The sequence below is a fragment of the Sabethes cyaneus genome, chromosome 1, assembly GCF_943734655.1.
Source record: "Sabethes cyaneus chromosome 1, idSabCyanKW18_F2, whole genome shotgun sequence".
NCBI lineage: Eukaryota > Metazoa > Arthropoda > Insecta > Diptera > Culicidae > Sabethes > Sabethes cyaneus.
The window spans coordinates 112,660,080-112,673,510 of NC_071353.1; the positions used below are offsets into that span (position 1 = coordinate 112,660,080).

At 39.4% G+C, this 13,431-nt stretch overlaps 1 protein-coding gene across 1 annotated transcript in view; it reads right to left on the reverse strand.

Annotated features, from left to right (window-relative positions):
- The window catches only part of LOC128746112 (progestin and adipoQ receptor family member 4), a 50,351-nt gene that overhangs the window by 13,349 nt on the left and 23,571 nt on the right, over window positions 1-13,431 (reverse strand). The window contains exons 3-4 of the mRNA XM_053843160.1: window positions 868-971; window positions 536-673 (exon numbers count right to left, since the gene is read on the reverse strand). Coding sequence (XP_053699135.1) covers window positions 536-673; window positions 868-971 — 242 coding nt within the window. The remainder of the gene's footprint in view (window positions 1-535; window positions 674-867; window positions 972-13,431) is intronic.

Consider the following 13,431-nt stretch of genomic DNA (forward strand, 5'->3'; position numbering starts at 1 on the left):
TGCATTATTTAAATCGAAAGTGGAAGCGCTCTTAGTGCTACAGTTATCGGTGTGTGAGTCTTTTTTGATTCGATTCGACTGGTAGGTCTGCGTATAAATTCAACTTTGAATCAGTTCAGCGTAAAATCCCGAAGCCATTACCGTCGCCGCCAGCAATATGCCACAATCTACACATTATATCCATTACAAAGTCGGTGGTGTCCACGTCTAGCCTACTCATTCTGCTGGATCAACATCATCATGAATTCATATAGCCTTTTCCACCTGATGTATTATTTATTCCAGCGATGATAATCGATTCCGATCGGCACAGAGTACTTTGTGAACATCAAGAAAGTATAACCTACAGTTTCGAGTGAAAATATCCTCCACTGGGAGCCTTTCCCGGACGTGGACATGCATCTAAATTATACACCCCATTTGACTTTGATTTCGATCCACATCGAAAATGGAGGCAGGAACGAGAATAATACTGCTATTTCGATATGTAGTGTTATATACTGTTTCCGGTGCACCAGCAGCCGATGGCACTTACCTGCAGGAAGACGTGTGTTAGTGAGGTGGGATTCCCACCTCCAAGCTTGGATATCCTTAGCAGAGTGAGCATAATACGCATGGCGAAGGGCCGGAGGAAGCAGAGCCTACGCTGCCACGGTGAGGAAGCCGTCAAAGCCTGAAAAATAGAAACCCGGAAACCATGTTAGAAGCGAGTATGTATAGAATTGGCCGGCGAAAGGTCAAGTGCCTCCTGCTGAAACACATTGTATTTATTCAATAAAACAAAAGCCGTAGAAGTGGTGTCAGTGGGTGGTGGTGCAGAGGAACTCCGCGAATTGAGTGCACGCGCGGGTGGGTGGAAAAACTTACCTTATACAGGCCCCAAATGCATAACAGCGAGTAGGCTATGATGAGGAACCATTTTAGAGGCCACCTCAGGCAGTATACTGTGGCCGTCACCATCGGAAGGGCACCTGTTCGCGAGAGTGAGATAGAGACAGGAAAAGAAGTAAGGAAAACGTAGAAGTGGATTGTTGTACCATATACGTTATGTCGAGAAACCGAGTGAACCGATATCCTGCGGAATGAAAGCGGCAAAGCTTTTCTGGGTCGGCTATCTCTACCTGTCTGTTGTAAATTGTCAAAATTGTGAGTTTTGCTTTCAAAAAATTATTATGTTTCATAATAGTTTATTATTACTCTAACAAAAGTTGAAAAATTTGATGACAAAGATCAGTAAACTGTTGAGTTCAATTTATTTGCTGTGCGTACGTTTATTTCTATTTTAATTTGTCCCTTAAGAGCATTTTTAAAAATTATCGTAAAGGTTTGGATTGACGAACCTAGTATTCATGTCTAACACCTGGCATTTTTTCAATTGCTGTATTTTGTGAGCATATTAAAATTAAATGCAGACGCATTTAATGGGGACAAAGACACCTCTCTTTGGCGTCTTGAAATTAAATAAAAAAGAAAACTTTCCAATTAGTTTCTACTATGTGCATACATAGCAGAATTTAATTGGAAAGTTTTCTTTTTTATTTATACCCAATGCCTTGTATTTTTGAATAAAAAAGAAAACTTTCCTACATTCCTTTGAATAAAAAAGAAAACAACCTACATAGTAGAATTTAATTGGAAAGTTTTTTTTTATTTAATTTCAGGTTTCGTATTCTACTAGGACGCTCCAAAAACATCACTCTTTGGCGTACTACCCAAGCAAAGACATCAAATTGGACTAGGTTTAATCACGGTGCACAGTGGTTCAAACAGCGAAATACGTGATCGTGTGTTATTGCGCCGAAACGTGAAGTTTTTCGCATGTAGTGTCTTTAGGAACATTTCTCGGTATAATAGGCCCCTTCTTGTGAGAGAAATCTTTGGGTGATTAATTCCCTTAAAAGTGAGATACGAAATTTATTTTCCCGTATATTCGAGATACAGGTGTGGTACTTTCGGCAAAGTTGTAGTAAATATTATTACAAACAACTTTGTCAAAGACACCATACTTGTATCTCTTCATGGAAATTATCTATTAAGCGTTATTCGTGGACAAACCCTTTAAAACAGTTTTTAATCCCCAACTTATTCTGGTCAATATTTACGTGTTCATAGTGTTATAGAAAGTTGTTTATCTTGCTAAAATCAACGTTTCTGTAGAACATTATTATATGTTATTTTCCAAAGTTTCGGAGGTTTTGAGCTTTTTTGGTGAAAAATAGCACTTCTTTGAGCTTAAATATTTCCCAAGGTGGCAAATGGTGGCAGATTAAACAACTCCTACCTAAAAGTACAACAAAAAACCTATAAAAGCAAGTGTCAACTGACTGTATCTGTTTGTATCCGAAAAAGTTATAGTTGTTTTAAAAATCCATCTCAGTCATGTTTACAGAACAATTAAACTGTACTTCGGATGCAATAAACGCCATTTTGTTTACGTTGACAATCTCTTTCTAACAAGTTAAGTTACCAGCAATTTTTTCGCCTATTTTCGAGTTGAAAATGAATGTAGACTTAAAATTGACGCAATTAATAAGAGAAAAGCTTCCAAATAACTAACTTAAGTCTATTTTGTTCAATTTTGCATTGCTCTCTCCTTCCGCATTTTTCCAAAACAACATTTGATGATGAGTTATCTCACCTACACCTTTATTTAACATAATTAACTATATATGACGTACTGCTTACTTAGTCATTCTGAGAAAAGTCGGTCTTTCTTGACTGTTGTTGAAAGTTGGTCATTTGGATTTCAGCCATTCGTGATTCGACCATTTATGTTTCGGCCATTCGGTACCAGCCAGAGTGTGTTCTTTTGAAAAGACATCAATCGAAGGAATTAAACAAAATAGGCATAAGTAAGTTATTTGGAAGCTTTTCTCTTATTAATTGCGTTAAATAATTTTAAGTCTACATTCATTTTCGACTCGAAAAGAGGCGAAAAAATGGCTGGTAACTTAACTTGTTAGAAAGAGATTGTCAACGTAAACAAAATGGCGTTTATTGCATCCGAAGTACAGTTTAATTGTTCTGTAAACATGACTGAGATGGATTTTTAAAACAACTATAACTTTTTCGGATACAAACAGATACAGTCAGTTGACACTTGCTTTTATAGGTTTTTTGTTGTACTTTTAGGTAGGAGTTGTTTGATCTGCCACCATTTGCCACCTTGGGAAATATTTAAGCTCAAAGAAGTGCTATTTTTCACCAAAAAAGCTCAAAATCTCCGAAACTTTGGAAAATAACATATAATAATGTTCTACAGAAACGTTGATTTTAGCAAGATAAACAACTTTCTATAACACTATGAACACGTAAAAATTGACCAGAATAAGTTGGGGATTAAAAACTGTTTTAAAGGGTTTGTCCACGAATAACGCTTAATAGATAATTTCCATGAAGAGATACAAGTATGGTGTCTTTGACAAAGTTGTTTGTAATAATATTTACTACAACTTTGCCGAAAGTACCACACCTGTATCTCGAATATACGGGAAAATAAATTTCGTATCTCACTTTTAAGGGAATTAATCACCCAAAGATTTCTCTCACAAGAAGGGGCCTGTTATACCGAGAAATGTTCCTAAAGACACTACATGCGAAAAACTTCACGTTTCGGCACAATTACACACGATCACGTATTTCGCTGTTTGAACCACTGTGCGGTGTTAAGAATCTTCGACCTATTGGGATGGGGAGATTTTGTCACTGTTTTTTTAAAACACTTTAAAACTATGATGGCATCTTTTCCAACCAATGACGAAGCGAGGATTTCTAGTTGGACAATACTTCATTATTTCCAAATTTTCAATAGTGCGCACTTAAAAATCAACAGTTTTGTTTATGGATGTGGATGCGTAGAAGATTTTCCTATCGATTGATGCAAAAATATTTAAAATCGATCGGAAAACCGTTAAGCTATTAGCGCTCAAAATTTTTCGTTTTTTCGTGTCGCTCACCTTGTTTGATTTTTTGGAATGGCCCCCTATACCAGCTACCATTTTGAAAGACACAGTCTTGCGTTAAAAGTGCAAAACTGCGCTTAAACTTTGAGTACCTACATACGACATTCATAATAAACGTCATTTAGCTCAATTTGTGGCAGAATGAAGTTTGCCGGGCCAGTTTGTTTAGTATAAAACAAAGTAATTTCTATAGCCCAGAAGTCCGCAGATCTTAATTCCATTTGCCTGTAAGCTTCGGGTAAAAATCTCATATGAAATTAGTCTTGTATATTTACTTTGATTATCTCAATCTGCTCGAATTTCCTTAATCCAATAAAAAATCCCTGAGTCCACCTTAGAGCAAGCAGTCGACTGTGTGAATGATAGCCCTCCATGTCTAGGGACGGAGGGATCATTTACTGCGGAAAGTTTTCTCCGATGTGAATGTCGAGCATTTCTAGCAATCAACTAAGGGCAACCGTTCACTGTGTGAATGATGACACTCCAAGTCTGCGAACGGAGGGGTCACTTATGCGCGATGGCCTTACCGAGATGGAATGCAGTCGACTGTAAGGGTGATAACACTCTAAGTCCACGGACGGAAGGGTTACTCTTACAAAACCGCTCACAAATTCACAACAATACAACCATGATATTCAAATGCTATCAGATTCAAACTGAGAAAATTGTTGTCACGTTAATGGATCGTTTAAAATCGGAAAGCTTCCAATAACCCGCTTTTAAACTAGAGGAACCGAGATAGAGAAACTTTGTACTATCGTGAAGGTTGGACGAAGCAAGTAGTGCGCGTGATGTTAATTCTGTCCTTGAGTTCATTTTAGTTCCTGGTTCCGGTTCATCCCGAGATTCTATTCCACAGCCAGTTCGAAGTGGGGGAAATAACAGTTAACATCCGTGCACACTATTCACGATACGAAACCTTACGTCCTCGGTGATTGTCATTACGATTGGCGGCCAGTGTAAAGTTAATTCAGTGTCACCAAGAACCGTTACCTACGGTGGTTGAACCCAATCGGTGGGACATTGCCGAGTGCAGCTAAAAGCTGTACCATACCATGTCGGCCGAGCAAACCAGAAACCAGCATAGTACACCAGCATAAAGAGTACAAAAGTGTAAGTACAGTAAGTAAGAACTTAGAAACTGTCGTGATCCGGAACAATAAAACTGAAAATTGTTATTGTAGCACTACCCAGGTAACCAACAAGCTTTAGTATAAGCAGTAAATCAATCGTTTATTAGCATCCCTGGCGTTTTATACTGCAGGCTGCTATTTATTAGCCTTTTGAGTGCATAATTGTTGTAAATTGGTATCCACAATTCTATTTAAATTCTTCTTGTCGGTAACTAGCTGCAAATAAGCATTGTCAGCACTATAAGAGGCCTAGCAGTAAAGTAGCCGCATATTTTGCCGAAATAACATTTATGTAGCATTTAAGGCAACTTAAATGCTTACTGGCTTGCATTTAAATTGCATAGGAAATGCTTATTGGTTCCCTGGGTAGCTTTCCACCTTGCATAAAAATGTAAGCAATTTAACCATTCTACCTATCGCTAACCGAACTCTTAAGGAGTTGTCGTCCTCGTCATTTGAGTTTGATATAATTATTGCTTCTGATCTAAGTTCCTTCCCAGGTAAGTCTCTCTCAAATCTCCCGCTTAAAAAATGGAAAAAGCACGAGAAACACGTGACAAAAACTGGATAAACGGGATGGAAAAAGAGGAAAAACACAAAGAAAAAGAAAGAAAACTAGCATGATAAAAATAAAAGAAAAATCTTGACCCAGTGGAAGCGAAAACGGGATGTAAGAAGAGGAAAAGAGGATAAAAACAAAACGGGAGAAAAAAAGGACAACGAGACGACAGAAAAAGAGGCAGAATGAATGAGGAAAGAAGAAAAAAAGGAAAGACGAAAAAGCAGAAAATAGGAATAGAAAGAAAACTTGGATAAACTGGGTAGAAAAGCAGAAAAACGAAACAAAAAATTAGAGGATATATAGGTGACGCAGGACTACGTAAGTCTCTTTGTAGTGATAGTGGCATGTATTCATTCTTGTAATCATTCGATTCTTCATTCATGTATACATGCTATATGCAACATATATACATGCTACATGCGTTGTATGTAACATTTATCAAAGTAGTAACATTGCATACGTTCAATTCTTAAAAGATTGTGCATTTGAAAACATTTTAACAAAATCAAGAACACAAACTATTGCTTTCCTGCTACCTTACTGAAATTAAAGATTGTTTTTATTACCCATGGTTCCCCACGTTGAAGGGATTTTACCAATTCAATCCTATTTTATCAACAGCACATCTTTTCACCACACTTCTAATGAAACGGCAAGCATGCGTATTCATAGAGAGTCGTATTATAACCGAACAGTACAGCTGTAGCACATTTTTCCAACACAGATATCAAGTTCGCCGAGGTTTAATCGTCTCGCAGTAAAGAGTTTGCGATCTGTTGGGACGACGAGCCTGTGTCATTTTTTCTGGCACACTTCGCTAACACAGACATCAAATTGGACTAGGTTTAATCGCGTTCGTAAGAAATCTGTTGGCACGAGGGGGTTTTGTTACTCTCTCTGGCGTACTTCCCAAGCAAGGACATCAAAATGGTCTAGGTTGAACCGCGGTGTTAAGAAATCTTGTTGAAATGAGGAAACTTGGTCACTTGTTTTGGATTGCTTCCCAAGCACAGATATCAAATTGGTATAGGTTTAGATCATCGTAAAGAATCTTCCAACCAATCACGAAGCGAGAATTCTGGTAAAACATAGGTTCATTATTTTCAATTTGTCAATAGTTCAACATCAAGAATCTATATTTTTCTTCATTTGGGTCAATTCTTAGAAGATTTTCCGATCGATTGGTGTAAGAATATTGAAAATCGATCGGAAAACCTCTGAGCTATTAGTTCTCAAAGCCTATCATTTTTCGTGACGCTCGCATTTTTCGATTTTTTGGAATGACACCCTATCTCAAAACTTGCCGTAAGACGTAGTCCTACGTCAAAAGAAAATAAACCGAAGAGGTACAGAAACGAGAACGAGGAAGAGGAAAATCGAGAGAAAGAATGAAAACGGAAGACAAACGGAATGAAACAAAAAACAAACAATATAATAGAAAAGGAAGAAAAGTAGGGCATAATCAGAAGAGAACGGAACAGACGAAAAAAAATAGAAATGGTGTTAACCGGACAGAAAACAAAGAAAACGAGTCTGGAAAAGCGGAAAAACGGGTCTTAAAATGTGGAAAAATGCAAGAAGGAACAGAAAAAATAACAAAAAACGGAATAGAAAAGAGAAAAACACGAGGAAAATCAGGACTTAAAGGGCGAAAATGGGACCAGAATAGAAGAATACAAGAGAAAGTGGAAACAACGGGCAGAAAAGAGAAAAAACGTGATTGAAAAGGTGGGAAAAGAGGAATAAAAAGAGAAAAAACGAGATAACGGGAAAACGGAACAGAAAACAAGAGAAACAAAAGGGAAATAAAGAATAGCGAAAATGAAAAAGAAAACCGGTAAAGTAACGAGGAAAATGGGAAAAAGCTATATAAGATCTCTTATAAGATATAAGAGAAGAAAGATTGGACAAAATGGATATGTGAGATGGGACTGGGATGGGGAAATGGTCAGAACGGGCCGAAAAAATAAAACTGGAGAGACAAAGACGACAAAAGGAAAACCGAAAACCCAAGGTAAAAAAGAGACCCAACAACAAAGTAAACGTGATAGAAAAGAAGAAAAAACGAGGCAGCTAATGAAGGAAAAACGGAACATATTCGAAGATGAAAAATGAGAGGAAAAAGACGAAAACAGGAAATGGAAAAGGAAAAAAGGGAAGAGAAAAGACAGAAAGCAGGAAAGAAAATTATGAAAAAATAGTGGAATACAAGATAAAAAAGAAAAACGAAGGATAAGAGGAAAAACGGAAAAAAGAGAAGAAAAGTGAGATCAAAAACGAAGAGAACGGTACGGAAAAGAAAATACGGATCAAAAAGTGTAAAAGCTCCGTAGCCGGAACGTTACCGAATCTGCTTTGACAAGCGACCTCTCATTTACCCTTCGTTTATGCTGAATTCTATACTACCCGCTGAAGCCCTTGACAGTGCAAAAGTCCCTCCCATAGTTAAGTGTACTGGTCAGAAGAACGAATGAGTTGTCGCCAGTGACGGCTATAATGATATAGGATAATACTGGCAGCGACGAACGAGTAGGTAAAGTAGGTTAAGCTTTGAAGCACGCATAAAATTTAATAAGCATATTGCTCGCTCAATAGCGATTATAGCAAAAGAAAATGCAGAGCATGTTACAGCAGTCGCTTGGGTGATACTAACGTAGGGGATGGTAGAATAAAGTAATGAAACAAATATGATGATAGGATCCAACAGAAAGGGACCAAGCGTGAAGAAGAAAGAGCGCAAAATTAGGTTAGGGAGTGTCAATGAAACAACCCTTAACCTTTCGTTACTCGCGCCAACTTCGAATTATATGTATGCTAAAACCTAGCAGCATTCACCCGAATACTAATGCCACTTGATGAAAAACTTATGAAACTTTTTCCACCGTTTGAAAGATCTTGGTCTGCGAATCAACTTTGCTGAAAACAGTAATGTCCTTTATTGCTGGAATTCCGAGATATACCGAGATAAAGTTAACGGTTCAAAGGCGTTGTACAAAATACAACAGCGCGAGTAACGGAGGGTTAAGTACTTGTGTACCATTCCTTTTTGTTCAAGCTAGGGATCAGTGGACTGGTAAATGGCTGAATAATGCGTACCGTCGGTGCCTTGTGCACGTGTAGGCACAAAATAGACCCTATAGTGGTTCATAGCCTCTTATTCAGCAACTCCTATTCCTACCTCCCCGTGGTACCAGCCGAGATACGAGCAACTTTAGTAGAGATCGGGTAACCAACCCCGGTGGAAGCCAAGGTCGTATGCTGACAGGAAAGGAGGGCTCTTTCGAGCTTCGTTGGCCCTCCGGCGAAACAGGGCTTTGCAAGCCGTCACCACCAAAAATAGTAAAGCATGGAACGAAGAACAAATAAATTCTTACTGGAACAATCGGAACAGACCCACGCGACGAAAAAGGACTATGGATTGAAAACTCGGGACATGGAACTGCCGATCTCTCAACTTCCAAGGGAGCACTCGAGTGCTCTCCGACGTATTGAAGAGCCGCAAGTTCGACGTCGTAGCGCTGCAGGAGGTGTGCTGGAAGAGCTCAACGGTACGTACGTTTAGAGATGGACATACCATCTACCAGAGCTGCGGCAACACACACGAGCTGGGTACAGCTTTCATAGTGATGGGCGAGATGCGGAAACGGGTGAAGTACCGATGACGACAAGGATGAATTCTACGCGCAGTGAATACGACTGCTGCCCAAAACATGATATCAAGATCGTTATCGGGGATTTCAATGCTCAGGTCGGTCAGGAGGAATACAAACCGGTGATTGGAAGGTTCAGTGCACACCACCGGACCAATGAAATGGGCCTAAGACTTATCGACTTTGCCACCTCTAAGAATATGGCCGTACGTAGTACCTTTTTTCAGCACAAAATCCATCACAAGTACACCTGGAGGTCACCCAATCAGACAGAATCGCAGATCGACCACGTTTTGATTGGCAGTCGGCACTTCTGAGACATTATCGACGTCAGATCCTATCGAAACGCTAACGTTGACTCGGACCACTACCTAGTGATGGTTAAGTTGCGCCCAAGACTCTCCGTTGTGAACAACATTCGGTACCGACGCCAGCCTCGGTTAGATCTCGCGCGGCTGAAGCAGCCAGACGTCGCCGCAAACTACGCGCATTCACTCGAAGCTGCGCTGCAAGAAGAGAACGAGCTGGACGAAGCCCCTCTCGAGGACTGTTGGAACACTATCAAAACAGCCATCAGCAGTGTAGCGGAGAGCTCCATCGGGCATGTGGCCCGGAATCAGCGGAACGATTGGTTTGACGATGAATGTAGGAGGGTGATGGGTGAGGAGAACGCTGCGCGGGCGCCCAAAATGCGCAGCGCCACACGTCAGAACGTGGAAAGACACAAACAGAAGAAGATGCAGCGAAACCAAATCTTTCGGGAGAAAACGCGCTACCTGGAAGAGCAGGAATATGCAGAGTTGGAGCGGCTGCATCGTTCTCAGGAAACGCGAAAGTTCTACCAGAAACTGAACGGATCCCGCAAACGCTTTGTGCCGCGAGCCAAAATGTGTCGGGATAAGACTGGCAGTATTCTGACGGGCGATCGTGAGGTGACGGATAGGTGGAAGCAGCACTTCGACGCAGGGTTGGTGATCCGCGAGAAAACTACGAGTGGCATTCAACTTTTTCTCGGTATATGAAACGACATCGTCTATCAGTGTATTGCTATATTCATCGTACGATGCTGCTCCGTGTGAGAGCACAATCGGCAATCCTGTGAGTTAGTTCTCTCTGTATTGCATCCTGAACGTATACGCGCCATGGGGAATGCGATTCACTCTCTCGTGATTCGCTCTGTGTGTAAATATCACGGAAAAAGATCGCCAGGCGATAATTTTCGCAGATGAGAAAGGATTGCGATCATTGGATGATTATCGTTCTTTTTTCGATTGGTAAAAAATGTAAGATTTTTCGGTTATGGATATTTTTGTTGCGATTGTGTTGGCGAATGGAGGATATGGTGATGTCTGATATTGTTTTAATATAAATACAAGGCAGCAACTTGCTGTTTAGTAAAATGTTTGCAAAAAATATTATGGCTGAATTAAAGAAATGTTCAGCAAGTTTTGCAATTTAAGAACGAGGTAGCGCGTGGAAAGCAAAGATTTTAATGGCACTGCACCTTTATAAAACCGTTTTGCGTACTCAGTTGTGTTGATACACTGTTATTCTGGTTATCCATATCACCACCTCTGTGAATTTAGGGCCATTATACAGTGGGATTTCATTTGGCATTTTAGTAATAAAATAATCCGTTTTTGGCAACATAAAATATTTCACTTCAAAAAATATGCTTAAATAACAGTCAGTTTCCGCATACAAGCCTTAAATGACGAAACAATGAATGTTACGAACAGTATTATTTTTATTGCCGTACGACTACGTCTTACCGCAGGTTGCCAAAAACTTACTTGCACCGGACGGATAACTCTTGGCGGACTTGCAATCGTTGATTAATAATATTTAGTCAATTTCTAACGCATCTACAGTCAATATTTTCATATCCAAAAAGGGTCTCGATTTGGCACGGTTTCGATTTTGGCAACATAGGAGACCTGCATTTTTTGCCAAATTCGATTATAAAAACGCGTGAATTCGCGTAAAAACCACGTAAACCTTGTAATTTTCAAACCTAGGTACGTATAAAAAAGACGTTTTGAGCACATCCACGTAAATTCCGAAAATCACGTAAACCGCGTAAATTCCGAAATTCGTTTAAAAAACCGGATTTAATCCACCTGCTGGTGAAAGGAACCTTTGCTATACCATCTTACATGTTATTTGATACAGAACTCGAAACATCTTGGGAACATAATTCAACTGTTAGTTGACGCTTTACAATTTATTCCATATAACTTGGACTGACATTTAAATATAAAGAATGACAAAACCATTTATTTGGTAGTAAAATCATTAAAATCGATTTGGTTGTCCAAAAGTTATTTGAAAATAAGTTTGGCAAAACAATGATTTTTGGGAGAGGGCCTTAGAAAAAGCCAACCTAAACGCCAAACGAAAAAAATACAAATCTAAAATTGTTTTAAAAACGAAAAAGTTTACTAAATTTGAACATAATCAAAGCACTTTTGAACTTTGATAGATCCTTTTTACAATAAATTGATGAGTAAGTAAGTTGTATTTAGTTACGTCCTTTTAAAGTTTTAAAGGGCAGATTGCTCATATAAAGTAAATAAAAATCATCAATTACACTTCCGCAATGAACATAAATCGCAGCCTGTATTGTATGTAATTGTTTTGCAAAATACAGTTGGATTTCGAATTTGGCAACAAATGCGTGTCGCCTATGTTGCCAAAATCGAAACCGTGCCAAAATCGAGACCCTTTTTTAAGATGAAAAAATTTAATGGAAGTGCGTTAGAAATTGACTAAAGGTTATTAATCAACGATTGCAACCTTTTTATGTTTATAAAATCCGCCAAGAGCTATCCGTGTGGTGCATGTCAGTTTTTGGCGACCTGCGGTTAAACGTAGTCCTACGACAATAAAAATATTATTGTTCGAAATCGCAAACTTTTTGCCATGGACACACTTAGGGCAATAATTTTTCGTCATTTAAAGTTTGTATGCGGAAATTGATTGATATTTAAGCATATTTTTGGAAGTAAAATATTTTATGCTGCCAAAAATGGATACTTTTGTTGCCAAAATCGAACCATGCCAAATTCGAAATCCCACTGTATGCCCATTGGCAAGAAATTTTGAGCCGGGTTAAGTTGCCGTCGAGGGAATGACTACTTTACGACCTGAACCGAATCACATGATCCGTGATCTCAAATCACACTGGAAATATTCAAAATTCAATTGTCATCTCTTCTTCTTTTGCATCCGCCAACGCGGTTCGATACAAATCCACCTGCAAAGGCAAATCACACGTTAAGATAGCAATTTCAAACCTAGTAAAATATTTTAGAATGAAGTCTATTATGTTAAAGACGTAGTCCTACGTCAAAATTATCAAGCTCATTTTTATGTAATAACGGTCATCTTAGTGTTTACACAGCTGTGCTAGTGGTATACGGCTTCTATTTGCCAATTTCATTTCAAAATTATGCGTAGGTACCCGCCGCTCGTGGATTGTTTCCTGTGTTTGCTGCTTGCGATAAAATTTTCTTCCGATCGCTGTACTGCATTATCGCCAAGTGATTCGATCGGAAGTTCAAGACTCATCACTCACTCGTATCGGGAAACGATAATTATCGCCGATCAGTTCACTCGGAGAGAATCAAATATGACACACGCAAGCAGCGATACACACACAAAGCTTTATCGGCGATAGAGGTTCACGTGTTGTTTTTTCGCCTCATTCTTTTGCGTCTTTGGTTCTCTTTTCGCAAGAAGATACAAGCGTGCCGTGATCTGCATGTATTGAATCGGCAAATGAATGGGGAGTGAGTGAGTTTTGATCCGATTCGAACCAACCTTGCTTCGACGAACACCTGAATGGCGCCCAGGCGGAGAACCATGGCGGCGGGGAAAGCGATTTCGATGGTGCAACAAACGGGGAAGAGGTACCAGCCCCAACGATAGGCGAAGTTAAGGAGGCCATCATGCAGCTAAAGAACAACAAGTCAGCAGGAAAAGATGGTATCGGAGCGGAGGTTATTAAAATGGGACCAGAAAAGCTGGCCGTTTGTCTGCACCGACTAATTGTTAGAATTTGGGATACGGAACAGCTACCGGAGGAGTGGAAAGATGGGGTTATCTGCCCGATCTACAAAAAG